We start from the raw sequence: 24,724 nt of genomic DNA, 5'->3' as shown, positions 1-24,724 counted from the left end.
AGACACCATGATGAGTGTGTGGGTATGTAGTATACAGCAACCTCCAGGAAGAGACACATAGCAGATAGACACCATGATGAGTGTGTGGGTATTTAGCAGACAGGTCCACTGGTGCATTGTGCTTGGTGTTGCTATTGGTAACCTACACATTGTCCCTTATACAGGGAAGGTGTTGAGTCATTATCCCCTTTCATTAGCATATTTTTGTTTGTGTGTGTGTTTCCTCTCAGTACTGTTCTGCCCTCTGTGTGTGTCCAGGTCACACTGTTTTAAGTATCAAATCACATTCAATCAGGAAGCTGGTCGACCTTGTTAAAGGACTTAAAGGACATTCATCCTTTTTTTATTAATCTGTGACTTTGTTAATCTTAATATTAAAGTGATAAGCATTGGTTAATACTTGGTCCCACTTTGTTTTACTAAACATTAGTCTATTGCAATTTATATGACACGTTTCTAATAAAAATATTGAAGAATCACTTTCCAGAGTACAATATGTCTACATACTCTCCTCTAAATCTAAACACAACAATATTTTTTATCTCTTCCTAATTCTCTTAATTTTCTATTCCTCCTCAATGTCTCTCTCTGACACTAAGGCTCTATCTCAATTAGTCTTTCCTAGATTCCTCTCCTCCTATCTCCTCCTCAACCCTCTTAGAGAAGGTCCAAGGTCCCTCCCCTAGGATTGTATTCTCCAATGTGTTTGGAGAAGGAGTCAAAGAGAGAATGTGAGGAGGAATTGAGTAAGGTCTAATTGAAAAAGAGCCCGTAGACAACTCTGTAATCCAACTTGTTCTCCTCTATGGTGAGTTCATCTCTCACCTTAACCACCAGGTGGAATCATCACTTAACCATTCAGCACTGTATCCAACCATCAATATATATATGTATATATATATATATATATATATATATATATATATATATATATATAAATATATATATAAAAGAGAGAGAGAGGGAGAGAGAGGGAGAGAGAGAGAGAGAGAGAGAGAGAGAGAGCCATTTGCACATTGTTACAACACTGTATATATACATGATACAACATTTGTAATGTCTTAATTATTTTGGAACTGTTGTGAGAGTAATGTTTACTGTTCATTTTTATTGTTTATTTCACTTTTGTATATTATCTGCTTCACTTGCTTTGGCAATGTTAACTTATGTTTCCCATGCTAATAAAACCTTTGAGTTGAATTGAATTGAGAGAGAGAGTTGAGAGAATTGAGAGAGAGTGTTATTGTTATTGTTACACCACTTTCTCACAGATCCAGTTATGATTTGTGCCACACTTGTCATCATTCCATGTCTGTACAGGGTCATCTTGTCCATAGTATATCTCAGCACAGTCTTCCTGCCCACTATCATCAGGCTGTCCTGCCCTCCAGTACCTAAACAACACAGAGAACAAGACAGTCAGACACTCTGGTACAAACATCCTCCTCGATTATAGACATATTCCTATGTTTTCTAAGCTTTAAAGCAACACTCTGTAAAATGATCATAACATTTTCAAGAATGGGCAATATACAATGATATGTATTTTTTATATAATGACATTTTAATCTAAATGTATTACTAGTTTTCTATGATAAATCTATAATTCTGATGGAATGACATCCATGAGTTGAAACATACATTTATATGAACATGAATGGAAGCAATACATCTTTCTTTTTTTTCTCCATATCTCAAGGTAAAATGGTCAAATCTCTCACCCTGTGGTCAGTGGGGTGCCGTCCACCCACTTCCAGGTCCCCTCAGTAACAGAGTCATTCAGACCAATCCAGGCTCTCATTTGGAGGTTGAAGAGAAATGTCTGTTGTTGAGAAAGATTTACAAAATGTCACATTTAATACATTTATAAAATACGGCACATATTAGTGTACTGATGAAAAGTATTCTCTCTCTCTCTCTCACCTGTTCCTCTCTGCTGTTTATGATCACCAGGTCTGCTCCTCTCTCCAGACAGTCCTCTCTGCTCTCCTTCCAGGTTTTCGTCTCAATAGACAGGAAGTACCAACTGGATTCAAACTTCTGCCAGCCTTCAGGGCAGGTTTGTTCTACAAGATGAAAACATGAAATTCCTTCAATTTATCATACTGAACACTTAATGAAATAATACAGACACATTATAAGGTGTGTGGGATGAATTAACATTTATTACTCTAGATTTACTCACTGAGATTGGTAAACCTCCCGTTAAGAAAATCTCTCTCAGTCTGTAGCTGGACTCTCTCTTTAGTCAGGGTGTTGCAACTGGACTGTAGCTGGTCTCTCTCTTTTGTCAGTGAGTTGTAACTGGACTGTAGCTGGTCTCTCTCTTCAGTCAGGGCGTTGTAACTGGTCTGTAGCTGGCCTCTCTCTTCAGTCAGGGCGTTGTAACTGGTCTGTAGCTGGCCTCTCTCTGTTGAGTTGTGATGACCAATGACTACATCTGTAAAACGGAAAAGTTATTCTAACATGTAACTACCACACCGTTGATAATTAAGTAGACTACTTAAATCTCAGTGACAACACACTAAACTTACAGTAGACAGACAGGCCTATGATCCCGGCCAGTAGGAGAACACATAGCAGCCCCAGACACACTGCAGCAACTCCAGAGGGTCTCTTCCACCACTGAACATGTACTGAATCACAAATTATTAAAGTAAGATCTTTGGTAATGTGTTTTACTGTATCATACAGGATTGGGACAAATAAAGCTGTAGCACTACAGGGTAATATCACCTGTTCAATGTGTGTCTGTAATTGTGTGTGCGTGAATGCAATCTTACCTGAAGAAACAACTCCATTTCTTGGACTGGGCTTGAAGGCTCCTACGTTGCCATATAATTGGCCATCAATGTCTGTGTTCTTCATCGCATCAGGCTCATCGTCTCTAAATCCATCTGTGATTTCATAGACTCCCTCTGACATCTTAATTTAACACACTTGTGATCAAATACTGTAACTTCTACTTCTATCTCTAATATACGTCTGTACCAGTGTCTCACTGCACTGTCCTGTGTCTGTTTGATTTATGGTAGTGGAACTCTGTCAGTCAACCACAGTGGATGAGAAACAGTGGTCAACACGTGACTTTCACCAGCCTTAGTTTCTAATCTAAATATGTTTGTTTCCCACAGTGCTCATCAGTTTTAAACATACAATTAAACTGAAGTGATAATATAATACATGATAAGCCTCCCACCAGCATTAGTTTGATAATATAATACATGATATGACTCCCACCAGTCTTAGTTTGATAATATAATAAATGATATGACTCCCACCAGCCTTAGTTTGATAATATAATAAATGATATGACTCCCACCAGTCTTAGTTTGATAATATAATACATGACATGACTCCCACCAGTCTTAGTTTGATAATATAATAAATGATATGACTCCCACCAGCCTTAGTTTGATAATATAATAAATGATATGACTCCCACCAGCCTTAGTTTGATAATATAATAAATGATGACTCCCACCAGCCTTAGTTTGATAATATAATACATGATATGACTCCCACCAGTCTTAGTTTGATAATATAATAAATGATATGACTCCCACCAGTCTTAGTTTGATAATATAATACATATGACTCCCACCAGCCTTAGTTTGATAATATAATACATGATATGACTCCCACCAGTCTTAGTTTGATAATATAATAAATGATATGACTCCCACCAGTCTTAGTTTGATAATATAATACATATGACTCCCACCAGCCTTAGTTTGATAATATAATAAATGATATGACTCCCACCAGCCTTAGTTTGATAATATAATAAATGATATGACTCCCACCAGCCTTAGTTTGATAATATAATACATGATATGACTCCCACCAGCCTTAGTTTGATAATATAATACATGATATGACTCCCACCAGCCTTAGTTTGATAATATACTACATTATGTGACTCCCACCAGTTTTAGTTTGATAATATAATACATGATATGACTCCAACCAGTCTTAGTTTGATAATGCAATACATGATATGACTCCCACCAGCCTTAGTTTGATAATATAATAAATGATATGACTCCCACCAGCCTTAGTTTGATAATATAATAAATGATATGACTCCCACCAGCCTTAGTTTGATAATATAATAAATGATATGACTCCCACCAGCCTTAGTTTGATAATATAATACATGATATGACTCCCACCAGCCTTAGTTTGATAATATACTACATTATGTGACTCGCACCAGTTTTAGTTTGATAATATGGTACATGATATGACTCCAACCAGTCTTAGTTTGATAATATAATACATGATATGACTCCCACCAGTCTTAGTTTGATAATATAATACATGATATGACTCCCACCAGTCTTAGTTTGATAATATAAGACATTATATACATTTTTTATTTTTATTTAACTAGGCAAGTAGCTGAAGAACAAATTCATGCTTTTAATGACTGCCTTGGAACAGTGGGTTAACTGCCTTGTTCAGTACGACAGATCTTTACCTCGTCAGGTCAGAGATTCGATCTTGCAACCTTTCGGTTACTAGTCCAACGCTCTAACCACTAGGCTACCTGCCGATATCACTACCCCTGGCCTTCGTTTGATAATATAATACATGATATGACTCCCACCATCCTTAGTTTGGGGGTCTGAATACTTTCCTAATGAACTGTATATGGTCATCAGTGGCCAGTCAAACTCTGGGGGGAAGTTTCCCCTAGGTATAGATCTATGATCAGCAATCCCTACCCCGATCCTAACCTTAACCATTTGCAGAGGGAAAAGTCAGCAAAACTGACTGAAGATCAGTGTCTAGGGTCAACTTCCCCCTACACCACCAGTCACAGAGTGAGAGCCATAATGTGTTCTCCATTTGAAGGCTGGGGGCGCTGTAAACTCAGTCAGGATATATGTAGTGTATATGTCAATTAACAGGATAACAATTTATTTTAGCACATCTAAAATTGGGACCCTGTGAAGTCACACATACATCATATAGCATGATATAGATTCATATAATTTATTATATTATCAAACTATGGCTGATGGGAGTCATAAATTATGTTCTTATCGTTCAGTTTGGCTCCTAAGACAAGGCTCCAATCTCGTTCCTGGAACTTCATTTCACAAAAACACCAACTCATTCTGTGGCATAAATCAATTGTCAACTCCAGATACTCACATCTCAAGTAAAACCCCTTTTTGACCACACGCCTGGGCAAGCTCAATGAGGGGAGTGAGCCTCTAGGTCCTACACTATCCCAGGATAGGTGCAACATCAGAGATGACATACAATGGTTCCAGTCACTACCCCACACATCTTGTCTCAAACCTTATCTCCCCCAAGGCCAAAGGAGGGAGTGACAAGCACACAGATATTGTGGAGACAAGTAATTGGTTCCATATTAATCATACCATCCCTTCAGATGTTTTGGAAGACACATTCACATATGAAGACAATGTTCCCTCCTGTTCTCTTCTCTTTCTGATATTCTGCATTGCACCAGGGACATGTGAAAGACAAGCCTGATCTCTCCCCTCTCTGGGCCCCAGGTGACTGAGCCCCAACTGAGGGAGGAAGTGCAACTGCCAACACCAGAGTCCGAAGGGATACAATCTAATAACAAGCATATCATACAAGCATATTATGGTGATAAGACATCTTAATTATCTATGTTACCTAACTAATTCTGATTCTTCTGCAACATATGCCACAACATTTTAAAATAAAACCTGTTACTGAGAAATAGCTAGAACTCATCCAGTGACGTCACTACCAGTCACACAACCTGAGAGACTGTGACCATGACAACTGACCACACGGTGTAGTGGTTGACTTGGGGTCGAGGGGAGCGTCAGAAAGACAGAACAGAGGAGCGTGAACTCTTTCTCAGAAGCATCACTTTTAGTTTCAAATGCCCCTGTGGTGAACCAAGGTAGAGCTGGGTACATCCTCATACATGTGTACGTGTGCAGACATGAAGATCTGCATGACTTTGTGCACGTATTATCTTGGTGCTTCAGTGTGGGAACATGGTGTGTAGTCATGTCTGCTTGTAAAGTCAGATCTCTGACAAGGTATAAGTAGATTTTATCAGCCTGAAAAACACATGTCCTAAAGCTGAACAATACAAAACTACCTCTATCGTGCTCCAGTCTGGTAAGTTCAACCATCAGATCATTGTAATCTGATAAGATGTTACAACAACAGTGGTGGTATAAGATGCAAAATCATTGTACAACGTGCAAAAAATTCAGTAAACCTCATTGTAATCTCTGTACGATTTCATTTGGATAGATGCATTACAGACTACCAGTAACATTTCAACTAACTATCTACAGTACTAAACCTATCCTTAACCTAGCCCTAAACTTGACCCTAACCTTAACGCTTACTCTGAACCTAACTGTCTGTTATTTATCAACAGATAGTTTATTGATATTATTACCATTAAATTTAGAACTTGTGCAACAATGTGCATTATAAAGAGGAAACTATTTATGTATTGCTCAGGTTTTTAAACTCTACTTAAATAATTGTCTAATTTTAAGGGAAATTGTTGAACAAAGATTGTAAATAAAATCCCTGAGTCTGAGGTTTGCGGTATTTTTGGCGCTTTGTACCAGACAAAAATATTGCCCATCGTATTGTTGGTAGTACTACTAATTGAAAGAACATAATACTACAAGGTTGTAGCTATGACGATGAGAGTAAAGAAGCAGAGTTGAATAATAATACTGAACATAGAGCGATACAAAACAAGAGAAATGTCTGAACATGAACACAGATACAATATTGCCTGAAGAGTGTTGCCACGGAACGCCAGATAAAGAGATAGTAATCTGGGCAGTGTTGAAGTCCAGGTGTGCTTCAGGATGGGGCTCAGGTGTGCGTAATGAGGATTGCCATTGTCACATTGCATAATGATAGGAGACAGGTGCAGGTATACGAAATTTACCCAGAATAGAGTACGTCATGAACATGACAGGAACGAAGCCCAAAACAAACACGTGTATATAAATAACACAGGGTTGTATCCCAAACAAAGAGTGAGTTGTAAACCTCTAATAAATACACAGGAATAACAATACACGGGACGAGACCCGTAATAACAAGAACACACTAACAGGGTAACACGAAAGCCGATACAACAGAGCACAGGTAATCACAAGACCAACGGACATGGAACAATAATCATCAAGGACAATGGGGAACAGAGGGCACATATACTAATCAGGGGGAATGGGAACCAGGTGTGCATAATGAGAACAGACAGTCCGGGGTTGGTGGTAATGATCTAGTTCAGCGTCACCTAGAAGGCCAGTGACGCAGACCTCCGGAGCTGGTGAATGGAATGAGCAGCAGTCCCGGGGGAATCCGTGACAATACCCCCCGCCCGACGTGCTGCACCAGCCTCGGGGATGACCACAGGGACGCAGTGCAGGTCGGAAAATCCCTGGTCAGCGAAGCGTCCAGGATGTCCACCGCAGGAACTCAGCACCACTCCTCTGGGCCCTACCCCTCCCAGTCGATGAGGTACTGGAGACGGCCCACCCGACGCCTCGAATCCAGGACCTCATGGACCCGGCACGCAGGACCTCCCTCGATGTCCAGAGGAAGCGGGGAATCACTGGACCAGCCTCAGCGAGGGGACCAGGCACCGCTGGCCTGAGGAGAGACACATGAAAAGTACTGTTAATGCGGTATTCAGCAGGGAGTTGCAAATGGTAGTTGCCTCATTAACCCTCCTCAGAACTTTAAACGGCTTCACAAACCGTGGGCTCAGCTTCCGGCAAGGCAGGCAGAGGGGCAGGTTCCAGATGGAGAGCCAGACCCGGTCGCCTGGAGAGAAAACAGGCGCCTCACTGCTGTGGCGGTCGGCCTGTTCCTTTTACCGACGCACAGACCGCTGGAGACAAGTGTGCGCAGCGTTCCAGATCAGAGCTTCTAATGGAAATGTGTTTGTTTCCCATTCATTTTAAATGATTCAAGATATAATTGAAGTGATCATATATTTTAGCAGATAGAAGATTGACTCAGTGAATTTGCACATAGATCATATAGCATTACTGAGGCTTTGACACCCCAGCCTTCTAACAAAGTTCACATTATGGGTTGTACTCTGTGGCCAGCCATCGATGGTTATATAAGGGCCTTTTTTCTATGTGTGCTGTCTGTGTATGACATCAGTGTGAAGAGTTATTCAGAGGTGGTGGGGGAAATGTATATCTGCATCTTTATCAGAGGTTTAAAAGGAGAACTTTACGTGCATGTGTGCGTGTATGTGTGGGTGAGTGTTTGCCTGCGTGCACTGTATCCAAACATCAACATGACATCATAACTTAACGATTCATAATGACCATCAACATGATAACTACTAGACATCATCACTTAACCATTCAGCACTGTATCCAACCATCAACATGATAACTACTAGCCATCATCACTTAACCATTCAGCATGACCATCAACACGATAACTACTAGACATCATCACTTAACCATTCAGCATGACTATCAACATGATAACTACTAGACATCATCACTTAACCATTCAGTATGACCATCAACATGATAACTACTAGACATCATCACTTAACCATTCATCATGACCATCAACATGATAACTACTAGACATCATCACTTAACCATTCAGCATGACCATCAACATGATAACTACTAGACATCATCACTTAACCATTCAGCATGACCATCAACACGATAACTACTAGACATCATCACTTAACCATTCATCATGACCATCAACATGATAACTACTAGACATCATAACTTAATAAATAAGAATTCATTTCAATCACAAACCGACTCATTTCTATACACCATATAAACTGACTAATTGCACTGTTTTACAAGTAACCACAGATTTATTCAACATCACAAACCTGATGGTCCACTGCTTGTGGACGCACGAGGCTCCTCTGTTGGTGTCTCACTCTCAGCCTCAGTCGCTCCATCTGTCTCACTTTCCTGCTCTACTATGCCTTCACTCTCAGTCTCTCCAATGGAGAAGTGTTCCTGCTCTCTCTGCAGGCTCTCTGCTCTCTTCACACCTGTACCATCTAGCTCTGTCTCACTGTCTGCCTTGTCTTTTCTTTGGAATAAGGACATTATGTCCTTCTTTCTCTTCATTTTGGTGAAAACGTATTACTTAATTTACTTAAAATAACTGACTTGCTAGGTAAACTACCCTTTATGTCTAACCGTTTTACGTTACAATGTGTTTACGGAGTGTGGTTTAAGTAAAAACACTCAACACCATGAGTTTGTTGATCATATATTTGATCCTTTTTCATACTGCCACAAAGTAACAAACGGCCACGTTAAGATAAGCTGATCTAACGTTACACTTCTGTTATGCATTTAATACAAATACAACATATTAACAATTTTACTCACCTCTATATTTCCTTCTTTGTGCTTAAACTATAATATTAGTCGGAATTTCTTACAACTTCTGAGTAGAAAAAAACTTGCAGATGCATGTAGTACGATACTGTTGTGTTCCGCCTAAAGCCGTCCCTCTAGAAAATGTGTGTGTTAAATTAGTGTTCCGCGTTGCCACTGTCTAATAACGGATGTAACAACATAACGATAGCAAAAATTACTTATGTAAAGATTATTTCATAATCCACATTTAGCGGGGCCACAAGGGGGTCCAAAATTGTTGTCACAGGGGCACTACCCCCCCCCTAACACTAATCCTCAATTCAATACATCCTGGAACATAGCAAAACCACACGCTAAACCGCATGGAGACAGTTTGAATACAGAGCATTCCATTGCTATCTATTTGTACACAAAAAACAAACCAGGACCCAATTCCAAATCGATCTACCTGGACTTTAACAAATCAGATCAAGAGGGCAATTCTGCATATATGACAACATCATTCAAGTACCATGCATTGCATTTCTACCTGACTGATGCCATTCAGATTCTTAGAGAAAGACAAGAGACATGTAAGGAAACCTTTCACAGAACCAACAAGAAGTTTGATCTGAGTGTTCTCAACCACGAGATCTGTTTCGGCACTGTCGCCACAAGCTCTTTCAGATCCGACTTAACCAACTTTGGGAATGTGTCTTGCTTTGAGATCCACACTTGCTTTGGCGCTGAGCTAACTTCTTACTCAGCCTTTCCTGAAGAGAGGGAAGTTTTAAATCCGCTATAAGATTTTTGAAGTCACCAAAATCCAGACAAAGTCACCAGTGAATAACCTGTTGTGTGAAGTCGTCTACACACTAAAGAGCAAGGGAGTAGACAGTGATCTGAATTGCAAATTCATGTAAATGTAAAAATGCAAATTCATTTTGAGTGGAGGAGAATCAAACATTATCAGAGCATCATATACAGGCTACATAATACTCTATATTATGTTGATAACTACTGTATATTACCCCAGCTTCACACTGTAGAGATTCTGGCTGTGTTCCAGGTCAGCTACATTGCAGACACATGCCTAATCTTATGCCTGGATAGGTCTTTAACATATCAACTAACCACATCATATCGCAATCTGATGCCCGACTGCGCAGTCGATGATGTGGCACACAACCATTGGTTGATGCAATGCAACGTCTGCAATGTATTCGACCTGGAACGCAACCCCTGTTAAGGCTTGTTTTGACCTGCATTGATTGCTCGGTTGCATATTTTTTTTACTGCTACTGTTTTGAAATTGTTGAGATTACATGTCTTGGTCAGGTGTAATATTTTCTTGAAATTTGCTGGCATGTACAGCGTGACCGCGGCTATCATCACATCTGAGTGACATTGTGGCTAACATGATGAAGCTTCTTTCACATTACACCGTTTTCAAAATCCTTAAAATCACCTTATGTCTGTACAAAGAAATGGCACGTTAGTACTGGCTTTAAAGCTTGCTTCACATTACATGGTTTACAAAATCCTACAGTTAACCTTTCACACTATGCAAGTCTTGACAGGATTGCACGTGTCCCGTCATGTCTAATCTGTAATGAATTATACCAGACAAGCTGACTCAATTGAACCTAAGGTCAGTTTGTAATGATGTGTAAGAATAACAAGAGTGAGGAGAAAATACAACTTGGAGGGCTCTCTGAGGCTGAGTGACAGGGTTGGGTGAGAGAGCACTGAGAAGGGTTAGTCGTTTCCTGTCTGTGAGGTCACTGGCCGTACGCCTCTCAGATGAGTGGGAGGAGACAAAACAAAGATGAATGACACAGCTACAGTATCAACCATAAATACCATGCAGCCTTTTCATGGGAGTGATATTCTGTCGGTTTCATTAAGTACGTTGTTCACCTGGAAAAACTGGTTTGAGAGACTCAGTAAAGCACAACTGACACACGTTGATAACGTATAAGATCACTATAGGCCATAGGTTAATAGAGAGAAAGGACTATATGTAGGGTTCTGTCTGGTATGTCATTCTACCATATGACTAAACACACTGGCCACGTCCAACTCCCCATACTAACTAGTAGGCTGATGGATATGAGAAAATACAATGTTTTATAATATGTGACATTTCTAATATTGAGTATGCTTTCAATGCCAGGACGTCATAATCATTTCAGTTTTTAATCTAGTGTTCTTCACTACATGCTATTGAGGAAGAGAATTGTCACTTCAGACCCAGATGTTAATCAGCTGATAATAAGATAAGTGGATAGACTGTAGAAGACACATTCTCAGTATTGGTGAGTCTAGTATTTGTTGCTTATTGTATACATTTTAACTAGACTGTGCATTGTAAATAGGGTAGCAATAACCAGACAAATAACCATGTAGCGTAATATTAATGTAAGAGATTAATCGCCAGGCTCCATTCTACATAGTATGTAGTATGATTAGAACACAGTAGTTTTAGTTAGTATTAGTCAAGACAGATGTCAGACAATGTCTAGGTGGTTTGTCTAAGAGGCAGGTTGACAATAAACATCAAATAGTACAACAATCAAGGATATATTTTAGTCAATGACCTTTTTTAATTGATCTGATAAAGGGGTTTTCATATGACTGTCTCACACCTGCAAATAGGCCACACACTTATTTAGAAGTTGGATTCTGGGGAAACAAACATTTTAAATAAGAGGGTTGACAGATGCTTCAGTCTAGGTAGGCTGCAGTGACATGGAGCATTCTTCACAGTTACCAGAAGAGGGAAGCATTTCACTTAACCAGCAAAAGGCATGAATGACAGAGAAAGCTTAGAGGAGGGTTATTCAAATCCAGTCTCACACAGTAGGGTCAGTTCAGTGAATCAACACACCTGGACTTCCAGGTCGGTTAAATTAAAAAAGTGATTTGCCTGTGGCACTCCAGGACCAGGGTTGCCTACAAGGTGCAGTACTTCCCAACCCTCTCCTCTGGGTTCACCAGACAGGCACACCTGCATCAAATAGTCAGCGGTTTGATGGTTAGTAGACTGAATCAGGTGTGCCAGATTAGGGCCATTGAAAACCAAACACACACTAATGTACCCAGAGGCCTTTAGTTACCTGACACGGTTCATTCTGCACAGCAGCCGGAAGAGGGCATTTAACTCCACCAGCTAAAGGAATGATTGGCAGACTAAGCTCAGACTAGACAAACGTCTTTCTGGACTGCCTCAGATACTGCAGGATTGTGTCACAACTACAGACCATATTGAGCAATTTAGCTAATTGATCAGTTCAGTGATTGTCTAAATTCAACACCTGATCTTCCAGGTCGGTTAAATGACAAAAATGAAGTTCCTGCAGCACTCTAGGACCAGGGTTGGTTTCTTGTAGGTGCAGTACCTCACAACCCTCTATTTTCTATCATGAGATACTCTACCTCAGGCGAGCAACAGCTCGAGACTTCCTTAGATATCGTGCACCAGCTGTTATTTACAAAAAGACATAGTCCACCACCCATGTTCATCCTGCCGGTGCAGCGTATGTTGATAGTGTCGTCCTTCAGCCACGTCTCCATGAAGCATAAGATATAACAGTTTTGAATGTCCCGTTGGTAGTTTAATCTTCCGCGTAGGTCATCTATTTTATTTTCCAAAGTTTGCACATTTGCTAGCAGAATGGAAGGAAGTGGGGGTTTATTAGATCGCCTACGAATTTTCAGAAGGCAGCCTGCCCTCCTGTCCCTTTTTCTCCGCCACCTCTTCATGCAAATGACGGTGATCTGGGCCTGTTCCCGAGAAAGCAGTATATTGTTCGCGTCGGCTTCGTCAGACTCGTTAAGGAAAAATTGGACTCTGCCAGTCCGTGGTGAGTCATCGCAGTGCTGATGTCTAGAAGTTATTTTTGGTCATAAGAGACGGTAGCGGCAACATTATGTACAAAATAAGTACAAAAAATGAGTTACAGACAATGCAAATAAACGAACAAAAAAACATGTAAAATGTCTGCCTTCTCCGGCGCCAGCTTAGTCATCTGTCCTGTTGTAAATGTTTCCCACATTGTTTGCTTATATTGTTCATATTTCTTCTGCCAGTGAATTGACATTTGTTGTCATGTGCACTGCAGCTTTTGTTAAAACCAATAAAGAAAAGCATTGAGTATTATTACATCTCCTGTCCTATTTATCCACTTCCTGTATATCTGTTATAAAGATATTAATTTCATTTCACTTGAAGAAAATATGTTTGTTCTCAGATATAATTAGAAGTGGTTACAAATATATTTAGTTTTAAACAAAGATTAAAAGTTTTAAAGGTATTTGTAGAAATAAATTACATTAATGGCTTCGAAATAAACGCGATGGAGGGAGAGCAGTAGCAAGGTTAGTAGTTTCCTGTATCTGTGAAGTCAGAGCTCAATACAGCTCAATCTGTCAACCACAGTGAGGAGAGAGCTGTCTCGTTCCAGGCCGAATATATTGCAGTTCAGTTGCAACCAGCAACCAATGTTCATCAGATTGCTAAACCATATGATGTGGTTAACTGATATACTAAACACCTATCCAGGAGTTCTGTCAGTTGTTTGCATTGTAGTCAGCCTGGAACGTGGCCAATGTTATGACAGGGTGGGAGGAGAGAGGGGCCGGGGCTCAGTTATCAAGAATCCTTTCAGCAGCCATGTATTCACTAACAGAGACAACAGAAGTCACAGGGACACAGTGAACAATCATAGAACCTACCGTCTATCCGCTTTGACACTAAACTGTTGCTTTGACAACTGTTGCTTTGACAACGGGGCGGGGGGTCGGGGGTAAATGCAGTCATTTTTAGATGGTCATACCTTGGATCCTTTAGCTATTTCATTTGGAATTTTAGGAACCCTTTAGGTATGAAAAATATACAAGGAAATGTCTTGATAAAATATTGAATTTGGCCTTTACTACTGTAGTCCACAGAAACACATTGAATAACATATTCATAAATGGCAAAAAAATACAGTAAAAAAACAAAATCTAAAGGAATCAGGTTTTCAAGTGTCTGTCCTATATCTAGGAGATATACGAAAGCTCAGGGAAAAAAGCAACAATTAATATGTTTTATTTTATTGTATTTTATTCAATACAGAATACATGATTCTGCCACAAAATTGAAAAATAAAACATGTTACTGAGAAATGTCTGGAACTCATGCAGTGACACAACTTGAAAGACGGTGACCATGACAACTGGCATTAGGTGCAGTGGTTATCTTGGGGTCGAGGGGAGTGTGAGGAAGACAGAAAGGGGGGACGTTAACTCTTTCTCAGCAGCATCACTTTTAGTTTCAAATGGCCCTGTGGTGAACCAAAGTAGAGCTGTGTACATCCTCATGCATGTATACGTGTGCAGACATGAAGATCTGTATGACTTTGTGCACGTATTATCTTGCTGCTTCAGTGTGGGAACATGGTTTATGGTCATGTCTGCTTGTAAAGTCAGAAATCTGACCAGCTATAAGTAGACCTTATCAGACAGTCTGCAAACCAGTGAAGCTGAACAATACAAAACTACCTCTATCGTGCTCCAGTCTGGTAAGTTCAACTATCATATCTGTCACGCCCTGGCCTTAGTATTCTTTGTTTTCTTTATTATTTTAGTTAGGTCAGGGTGTGACATGGGGAATGTTTGTGTTTTGTCGGTTTTTGGGTGGTTATATGGTAAAGGGGGTGTTGGGTGTAGTGTATAGTTTGTGTTGAGTGAATGTGTCTAGCTGTGTCTATGGTTGAGTGTAGGTTCTAGGAAAGTCTATGGTTGCCTGAATTGGGTCTCAATTAGAGACAGCTGGTTATTGTTGTCTCTGATTGGGAGCCATATTTAAGGCAACCATAGGCTTTAGCTGTTTGTGGGGAATTGTCTATGTCTGTGTCGCATTGCATGTTTTTGCACTTAGTCATTTATAGCTTCACGGTCGTCTGTTTGTTGTTTTTGTTTCGTTTTGTCCTTCTTCTAATAAAGAGAAGATGTACTTTCTGCGCGCTGCGCCTTGGTCCTCTCTCAGTCCCTTTGACGATCGTGACAATATCATTATAGTCTGATAAGATGTTACAACAACAGTGGTGGTATCAGATTTAGGGACTAGTGAAAAAACATTGTGAAATGTGCAAAAAAATACAGTAAACATTGTAATCTCTGTGTGATTTCATTTGGTAACACTTTTTCTGTATCAATTTCCACTGGCCATTAATATTAGGGCCAAATTATTATTTTTTATTTGACCTTTATTTTACTAGGCAAGTCAGTTAAGAACAAATTCTTATTTACAATGCCGGCCTACCCCAGCCAAACCCAACCCGGACGACGCTGTGCCAATTGTGCGCCGCCCTATGGAACTCCCGATAACGGCCATATGTGATGCAGCCTGTATTTGAACCACGTACTGCAGTGATGCCCCTTGCACTGAGAGGCAGTGTCTTAGATCACTGCGCCTCTCGGGAGTCCCTTAGGGCCAAATTAGGGTCAAATTCAAGCTGGCTCGAATTGAATTCTCTAATTGGAGCTGGGTCGAGGGAAACCCGGGCCAGTGCAGCCCAGTTTCACAACTGGTGCCAGCTCGATTCTAAATTGTGCTGGTGACGTCGTTACTATGGAACCACCAGCTGATCACTGCTGGATGCTGATACCATGTTTAGCTGTCTCGTATAGGCGTGTTGCTGTTAGCTAGCAAATGGACAAGCAACGCTGCTGTAGTCAGACAGGACATGAATTAACACCATAGCTGGATCATTCATTTATTTTTGAATGGGCTAACGAGAGCTATCAGTAAGTTTAACTGGCCAGGTCATATTGAAAGCTAGCTAGCTACATCATATCAAACAAGTCATGTGGTTGGCTTGGCTTCCTAGCTAGCAAATAGCCAATGTCATGGCTAGCAAGGTAGGAATAAAGCTAGATAGTCTGTTATGCTAGTGATGACGCTAACCAATTAGCTTGCTAGCTAATGTTAGCAAGCTAAATACATGGCTCTGTGTCTGGCTTCAAAGTGCAAATGGAAACGGGGCTTCAGTAACATTTCAACTAACTATCTACTAACCGTAACAATAGCCATAACCTTAACACTTATCCCAACCCTAAACTGTGTTAAACACCTATCCAAGAGTTTTGAAATCTGGAAGGTGTTTGCAATGTACTCAACCTGGAACACGGATAATGTTATGACAGGGTTAGAGGAGAGAGGGAGCGGGGCTCAGTTATCAAGAATCCTTTCAGCAGCCATGTGTTGACTAACAGAGACCACAGAAGTCACAGGGAGGCAGTGAACAGTCATACAACCTAATGTCTATCCACATTGACACTAAACGGTGTCTTTGACACTAATATAAAACAATATGTTTACCTAAAAGATGGACATGATAATGAATATCTAATACAGTAGTGGCACATGTAAAATTACACTGGGAACAAAATGACATTTATATTATCTTTGTTAGGTTATTTGTGTTTTGTGGTTTACACCAAACTCACCTTGATGACTATCTGTCTCACACCTCCAAGAGGGCCTCAAACTTGTTAGCAGGGGGTTTCTGAGGGGGGAAAGATTACAAAAGAAACTGGTTAGGGACAGTTAGAAATGTACGGGGACGACGACTGGTCTGCAGGTATGTTTTGATGTGAGAGAGGAAGCCAGTCCCGTCATCGCCACCTCACCCGTTCTTAAGATAAGTTTTGGGCCGACTGGCGAGCCCAAGGCTGGTTAGGAGACACCGCAACAGACACTATGTAATTGTGATGAACTGAGAGAATATTAGGGTAACACTGTAATTCATTAATCATATGCTGTCTTCCATGCTCCTCTGTTTTACCTCTTTCCTTTTCTGCACCTCTCTCCCCACCTCCTCTTTCTTCCTCTTTTTTTATAATACACACCATAGGTGCATTGAAGTACAGATTGAACTTGTATTTATAAAATAATATTACAATTAGCATAATTATAATGCATGTATTATGTATTTATAACACTTGGATAATGAACTTCTTTCAGGAAAGCGTTTCACATTCTCCACTGGTTGAAATTAAGTCTCTCACTGAAATACTATCCTGTGTCCACAGATTAATGCAGATGAAGGGAGTTAGATATGCGTAGGAAGTATAGTGTACTGTTTTCTTCTGTATATATGAATTACAAATCAGCCTTTACTTAAATCATGTTTCTAGTCTATTGCATAGTTACAATGTATAATCATTGATGTCCCAGGAGCAGGAGTGGTAAACACTATTGAAGTTTATAATTGAAATACATACATGCAGACACAGCATCATTCAAGAATGGAGTTTGATACACCTGGTATTGGATATGACTGAAAAATAATGTCTCACAGAGATTCATACCTGAACCGCATCTTTATTAGCCAAGGAAGAGTACGTGATCAGTGAATATATTCAATGTACAGGCTACAATGTGGGGATCTCATGCGTGGTAATAACTACAGTACATGTATATAGGACTTGCATCCTTGACACAAAGTTATTATATTCTACTCAGTCTATAGGCTTCATTAATGCCATTCAGACTTGAAGTCGATGCAAAAACTATGATAGCTGAGGTTCATAGATTGGTATGAATATTAGTTCAGAACCTAACGTTTTAGGGTTCATACACAGATCGGCTGCATACTGTAGCTAGCTACACATCCATAGGCATACAGTTATGTTTATCCTCCACTACACAATAAGCAAGTAAATAGTTAGGTAGCTATATTACTTCAGCTGCATTGCAAGGCAAGCTTACACAACTGTACATTCAATTTGCAGTAAATGCTTTAGCTAGCTAGATTCTTTACATCCACTGTTTCAGAAGACGGCAGCCTGGTGTGCTGGATTTCTCAGGAGTCCCTAAAACATTAAACAACACGAATTATAATGTCATACTCATGTCATAACACTAGCTAGCTGGCTGGCTAATGTTCTCTAGTCAGCTAACTTGCTAAATATATACTTTTGTAAATTAACTTTATGACAAAAAAATATGCACAATCGTTTGTCTCTATATTAACTAACAAATTCCTCCCAATTGTAAATGTTTTGCTTGACTCGTTATGACATTATAATTGCTTACATTTGCTTTCACTGTAATGTTTTTGTCATACATCTTTGCTGAAGAAAGTAACCAGTGATGGGTGGCATAACATCAAATTCGTCATTGGAACCACTCGATATGACTGGTCATATAAAAACCTTGGGATCCAAATGCATATTGAGTGCTGTAACTCCCCCTTGTGGTGGTCTGGAGCAATGAAGCCGTGACGCTGGGTACCTCTAAGTCCAGCGACGCAAGCTCGCAACTTTTAAAGGAGGAACCACTGTATGTGACTTAGTCATAAGTCTGGGCGTACAGATAACAGCTGTTTGGGTGGGACCTCAGTATGTGACATCCTGTTCTCATAATCTACAGGAATTTAGATGGGTGGAAACATGCAAGAAGGAACAGACAATGGGGGCGACGTCAGCTATCTTAATCTGAACAGACAAGCTAATTCAGCTTTTACACACCATGTTCCGTCCCTGTTTCCAACCATCTGCTAAACTGTCACAAAGACAAAATAGGTTGTTGTCACAGGTGTAGAGAGGAGTAGGTAGGAGGCAGTTGCAGTTTTAAAACTACTGAATATTTTATTGAAGCACCATAGCTTAAAGCGGGACAAAACCCACAGTGCAAGACAAGACAATTACAATTATTGAATGAGACTTGATTGACAGTAGTTTTACGTCACAATAAAGCCTTTATCAAATGGTGGCTTTCCAAAAACTCCCATCAATTTTTAGAAGTGAATAATATCAAAGTTATTTCTATAATGAATATAGTGATTGCCAGTATGTTTATGTTTACTAGCAGCTCCTATATGGTCTTTTTGCAATTAGTTTTAAAATGTGAAAAACATCAAAGCTATGTTGTATCATGTTTGGTATTATTATGATGATTGGTATTTGTCTCCTGTACATGTTGTTTTACTACAGGTGCTGTTAAAGTCATGGGGAGAGACAACATCCTAACCTTTGCTGTGCTGTTTGTCTTCCATGATTGGACTCTGGGTGTGGACTCGAAGATGGTAAGATGTGGACTCCAAGATGGTGCTTCCAGCATATAGTCTTGCTACTTTTAATCTGAGAACAAGATTGTTACAGTAAAAATCATAATAATAATATATATAAAACTGTTCCTCTGTATTCTCCTCCGTATTCTTTTGAAGGTTCATCTCCATCAGCCTGGTCTCAATTCCAGCATATCCTTGGACATGGTCGTTGACTCTGTTGACGACATGTATGACGGCTGCACTAAACAAATGTACAACAAGGTGGAGAAGGAAGGATATCTTGTACATGAAAACAAAGAGCCCTTCAAAAATGCCTGGAAGTGGGCAGAAAGTTGTGCAAAAAATGTGACGGAACGATTCCGAAAGGACAGTTCTGAATACAATATTGAGGACAAACTTTCACATAATCATATCAAGGCTATCTGTGCTTACACAACAGGTCATCCTTCAATACACTCAGAGTTCAACCAAGCAGTCCGGACCAGTAGATATAAGTATACAACCTCCTTCCAGTTCCACTCCCTGCATTTCCTGCTGACTGACGCCATTCGCCTCCTGAAAAAACAACAACAACATTGTAACACCACATACAGAAGAACCAAAATGAAGTTTGTGGGTAAAGTTAACACAACTATTAGATTTGGCTACTTTGCCTCCAGTTCTCTCAACAAGGACAATTCTGAATTTGGAGACAAGTCCTGCTTTGAGATAGAGACGTGTTTTGGCGCTTACCTGAAGTCCTTCCCCAAAATGGGGAAAAAAGAAGAGGAGGTGTTGATTCCACCGTATGAAGTGTTCAAAGTTACTGAAGTACTCAAGAAAGAAGATGATCCAACACTTTGGTGTGATGTTGTGAACAAACTACAGAGCACCAGAATACCCAAGAGTAACCTGAATTGCAAAATCTTTAAGAAGCCAATTATTAATTAAGAAAATTAACATTGAGTCATTTCCCCTAAAGAGGATGTAATTCAACCAGCTCAGCTTCTTATTCTTATGCTTCTTACAAAAATAAATACAATCAAATGTTACGTGACCATAGTTTCTATTGTAATAAGTTAATTGGTTTATTGGTGGATGTTACATACAAACATCATTCTGACTACATGAAATAGTTATTATTAGGATGTGTGTATTAGCCTGTGTATCAGACTCCATAGGAGACTTTAAAGCACTTACATGTTTTCTGCAGCTTGTTTCAACATGAATAAAGAAAATCATTGAGCAAGAATACTGTATTCGTCATGTATTTTTTGTTTGAACTATTAACGGACTACGTTTAGACAAAGTGAAATTATAAAATGGGCCATGGATTAATCTATAATATTACATGACAAGTTTAACTGTTCAATAAAGTTATGCTTAATTACTTCCGCCGAGGTGGCACATAAAGCCACAAATAAAGTGATGCCCGAAACTACCAATTACAAACTACCAATTACCAAAACTACCAATGCCCGAAACTACCAAAAAAAAATCCCATGAAACATTCAAAATCATGTAAAAACATTAAAACATTTACTGCTTTCACAAAAAGACAACATAAGGCATCATGGAATTATACAATTAATGTTCTGGAATGTTCTTCCATAGAATACTTCTAACAGTCCAACATGGCTTCTGACCAATCATATGGCCAAATAAGGATTGACTGGCTGGCTCCACAGTACTGTTACAGAGCAAAATTGGCGTCTTGACCTAAATTGGCCGACAGGCGTCACTCATCACCAGCTGATTCTCATAGCAGGTGGGGCCCCACCCCTGCTGTCCCTGATTGGCTCCCCTCCTATTTCTGTCCTCCAATGGGGTGCAAATACACACGTGATTCTCTCCTGGTTGGTTAATAAATCAATATGCAGCACAGATAAACACACACTCAGTCAAGTGAAAAAGTCCCCCCCCCCTTCTCTCTCTCTCCCTCTCTCTGTATCTTCCTCCTTCTTCCTTCCTCCCTCCCTCCATCCCCCCCTCTCTCTCTCTCCCATCTCTCTGTCCCTCCCTCCCTCCCTCAGGTTGGAGGTGTGCAGGGCCAGGATGGAGCCTCTGGCTCCCATGTAGAGTGTGTCAGAACTGGGGTCCAGCAGGAGGACGCTGGTGTTGGACACCCCCAGAACTGCGCCTGATGAATAAATTAACTAAGCTGATGTTGTTTGTTTATTAATTTGGGTCTAAAAACAAGACATAACCAATTCGTTTTCAAATAGAATAATGGACATTTTACAGTATATCCCTCATTTCTCAGCATACCATATATCAAGCTGCCTTTTTCAAACCTCTCCTCTGGAGCCCCAGAAATTAACTTCTTATGGCTGCAGCCCGGTGTCGGTACACTTATGACAACAGCCAGCTCAAGTGCAGGGCGCGAAATTCAAAATATATATTTTTTAAATATTTAACTTTCACACATTAACAAGTCCAATACAGCATATGAAAGGTACACATCTTGTGAATCCAGCCAACATGTCCGATTTTTAAAATGTTTTACAGGGAAGACACAATATGTAAATCTATTAGCTAACCACGTTAGCAAAAGACACCACTTTTTTTACTCCACCAGTTTTTTACTCCATCAGTAGCTATCACAAATTCGACCAAATAAAGATAGAAATAGCCACTAACCAAGAAACAACTTCATCAGATGATAACATATTTATTGTATAGCATATGTTTTGTTAGAAAAATGTGCATATTTCAGGTATAAATCATAGTTTACATTGCAGCTACAATCAGAAATTGCACCGAAAGCAGCCATAAAACTTACAGACACCAACGTCAAATACCTAATTACTCATCATAAAACATTTCTGAAAAATACATAGTGTACTGCAAATGAAAGACAGGCATCTTGTGATTCCAGCCAATATTTCCGATTTATTAAGTGTTTTACAGCGAAAACAAAATGTAGCGGTATATTAGCTTAGCACAATAGCCAGAAACACTTGGGCGCGGACGACTAGTTCACATCTACGACAGATATATGAAATAGCATCATAAAATGTTTCTTACTTTTGCTGATCTTCCATCAGAATGTTGGACAAGGTGTCCTTTGTCCAGAACAGTCGTTGTTTGGATTTAGAATGGCAACTTTCCCTCTTCATTTAGCACGCGCACTAGCCAAGTGGCACGGATCTCTCCATCGTCAACAAAGTCAGAGAACGGAACACGGCAAAACTCCCGAAAAAAATTCAATAATCTGATTAAACTATATTGAAAAAACATACTTTACGATGATATGGTCACATGTATCAAATAAAATCAGAGCCGGAGATAGTAGTCGTCCATAACGGCAGCTAAACAGAAGGCAATCCCACTGTCCACCTCTCGCTCCCAAGAGTACCGGAAAGGAGGGACACGTCATACAAAGAGCTTTTATTCCAATTCAGACCAAGATAAACACGAAATTTCTTCTCTCACAGCCTCTTGACATCCAGGGGAAGGTCTATGAAGTGCACGTATACTCTTACGTATCATGCCCATGTATAGGCAGGAAGTAGAACAGAGCATCGATTTCAGACTTTCCACTTCCTGGTCAGGAAGTTTGTGCCAAATGAGTTCTGTTTGACTCACAGATATAATTCAAACGGTTTTAGAAACTAGAGAGTGTTTTCTATCCAATAGTAATAATAATATGCATATTGTACGAGCAAGAATTGAGTACGAGGCCGTTTGAAATGGGCACCTTTTATCTGGTTACTCAATACTGCCCCTGCAGCCATAAAAAGTTAACCTCTCTTGGGTAGGGGGCAGTATTTTCACGTCCGGATGAAAATCTTGCCCAAAGTAAACTGTCTGTTACTCAGGCCCAGAAGCTAGGATATGCATATAATATTTGGATAGAAAACACTCTAAAGTTTCTAAAACTGTTAAAATTATGTCTGTGTGTATAACAGAACTGATATGGCAGGAGAAACCCCTGACATACCATCCCCCCCAAAAAAAATTCAGCCTACCGCTGTTTTCAATGGCTGTCACTTTCATTATATGGCGAAATCCTCCCAGATTGAAGTTCCTAGGGCTTCCACTAGATGTCAACATTCTTTAGAAAGAGTTTCATGCTGGTTTTTTGAAAAAAGAGACAGAAAATTTAGTTTTTTTAGGTGGCTCCCATTGTGGCTGTAGTGTTTCCAAGCACGTGGTAGAAACCGCGTTCTTTGGTATTTTTCTCCAGTAAGCACAATAACGATTCTCTGTCTTAAATTTTTTCGTTTATTTACGTATTAGGGTATTAAGGTTTGATTATAAACATTGACTTGCTTGGAAAAGTTTATTAGTAACGTTTGGGATTAATTTTGTATGCATTTTGATGGAGGGAAACTGGGTGGATTATTGACTGAAGAGTGCCAGCTAAACTGAGTTTTTATGGATATAAAGAAGGACATTATAAAACAAAAGGACCATTTGTGATATATCTGGGACCTTTTGGAGTGCTAGCAGAAGAAGATCCTCAAAGGTAAGACATTTATTATATCGCTATTTCTGACTTTCGTGGCGCACCTGCCTGGTTGAAATATGTTTTTCATGCATTTGTATGCGGGGTGCAGTCCTCAGATAATCACATGGTGTAAGGACTTAAATGTATTTGGCTAAGGTGTATGTAAACTTCCGACTTCAACTGTATGTTTTAATTATTGTGATAGGCTCATGTTCTAACGGTATGGCATATCCCCACTATTTATTTGGCTGGTACTCTGTGCCAGACCATTCAGGATTACATAAACCCATTGTATACTAGACACCTAAAAAAAATATATCTCAATCTGTAGCTGGTCTCGCTCTTTAATATTTAGTCAGGCTGTTGTAACTGATCTGTAGCTGGTCTCTCTCTTCAGTCAGGGTGTTGTAACTGGTCTGAAGCTGGTCTCTCTCTTTAGTCAGGGTGTTGTAACTGGTCTGTAGCTGGTCTCTATTTTTTCAGGTTGTTGTAGCTGGCCTGTAGCTGGTCTCTCTCTGCAGATGAGTTGGTCTTATAGGCTAAGAAGCTCTTAGAGACCCCATCATCTGTCACAACAACAGAAAAGCTAATGGAGATAATCACAGACCTGCTGGTGATTTGTAGAAATGATAACTTAAGACTTACAGTGGACATACAGGCCGATTGTCCAGGGCCAATAGAACACACAGCAGCCCCAGACACACTGCAGCAACTAGGAAGGGTCTCTTTCCTGTGCTATCAGACTCTGTGGACACATGAAAAGATGTGAATAGTATATTTATGTGGTGTGTGTGTGTGTGTGTGTGTGTGTGTGTGTGTGTGTGTGTGTGTGTGTGTGTGTGTGTGTGTGTGTGTGTGTG

The 24,724-nt window shown here is 39.9% G+C and overlaps 2 protein-coding genes and 1 pseudogene across 4 annotated transcripts; 2 read left to right on the top strand and 1 right to left on the bottom strand.

Annotated features, from left to right (window-relative positions):
* Positions 1 to 343: 343 nt before the first annotated feature.
* Positions 344 to 9,531, bottom strand: LOC129841596 (C-type lectin domain family 4 member M-like). Of its 3 annotated transcripts, XM_055909976.1 has the most exons (8): positions 9,399 to 9,530; positions 7,758 to 7,891; positions 2,784 to 7,650; positions 2,535 to 2,636; positions 2,186 to 2,440; positions 1,924 to 2,066; positions 1,722 to 1,822; positions 344 to 1,394 (listed from the first exon to the last, which is right to left on the bottom strand). In XM_055909976.1, exons 3-8 carry the CDS (start codon positions 2,923 to 2,925, stop codon positions 1,253 to 1,255), a joined length of 885 nt encoding a protein of 294 aa, XP_055765951.1. In that variant the 5' UTR covers positions 2,926 to 7,650; positions 7,758 to 7,891; positions 9,399 to 9,530; the 3' UTR covers positions 344 to 1,252. The 3 variants fall into 3 exon arrangements, with proteins under 3 accessions (XP_055765951.1, XP_055765949.1, XP_055765950.1); XM_055909974.1 differs by having other exon boundaries at positions 2,535 to 7,650; positions 9,399 to 9,531; XM_055909975.1 differs by lacking the exon at positions 7,758 to 7,891 and having other exon boundaries at positions 2,535 to 7,650; positions 9,399 to 9,531.
* On the top strand, positions 7,337 to 10,595 carry LOC129841053 (GPI-linked NAD(P)(+)--arginine ADP-ribosyltransferase 1-like; annotated as a pseudogene).
* An 8,774-nt stretch (positions 10,596 to 19,369) lies between these two features.
* LOC129841602 (ecto-ADP-ribosyltransferase 4-like) lies at positions 19,370 to 20,362 on the top strand. Its single transcript, XM_055909982.1, has 2 exons — positions 19,370 to 19,447; positions 19,589 to 20,362. Exons 1-2 carry the CDS (start codon positions 19,370 to 19,372, stop codon positions 20,360 to 20,362), a joined length of 852 nt encoding a protein of 283 aa, XP_055765957.1.
* The last annotated feature ends 4,362 nt before the right edge of the window (positions 20,363 to 24,724 follow it).

The sequence above is a fragment of the Salvelinus fontinalis genome, chromosome 42 (assembly GCF_029448725.1).
Source record: "Salvelinus fontinalis isolate EN_2023a chromosome 42, ASM2944872v1, whole genome shotgun sequence".
NCBI classification, from domain to species: domain Eukaryota; kingdom Metazoa; phylum Chordata; class Actinopteri; order Salmoniformes; family Salmonidae; genus Salvelinus; species Salvelinus fontinalis.
The sequence above is the reverse complement of the archived record's forward strand: the minus strand, read 5'-3'. Positions and strand labels throughout refer to the sequence as shown.

What these genes read in the sequence shown, in the direction of transcription:
- LOC129841596 (XM_055909974.1), bottom strand. Translation starts at nt 2,925, where the DNA reads ATGTCAGAGGGAGTCTATGAAATCACAGATGGATTTAGAGACGATGAG. An exon ending in CATAGGCCTGTCTGTCTACT is followed by an intron (nt 2,441 to 2,534) that starts GTAAGTTTAGTG and finishes TCCGTTTTACAG; the next exon opens with ATGTAGTCATTGGTCATCAC. An exon ending in GGCACCCCACTGACCACAGG is followed by an intron (nt 1,395 to 1,721) that starts GTGAGAGATTTG and finishes TGTGTTGTTTAG; the next exon opens with GTACTGGAGGGCAGGACAGC.
- LOC129841602 (XM_055909982.1), top strand. Translation starts at nt 19,370, where the DNA reads ATGGGGAGAGACAACATCCTAACCTTTGCTGTGCTGTTTGTCTTCCAT. An exon ending in TGGGTGTGGACTCGAAGATG is followed by an intron (nt 19,448 to 19,588) that starts GTAAGATGTGGA and finishes ATTCTTTTGAAG; the next exon opens with GTTCATCTCCATCAGCCTGG.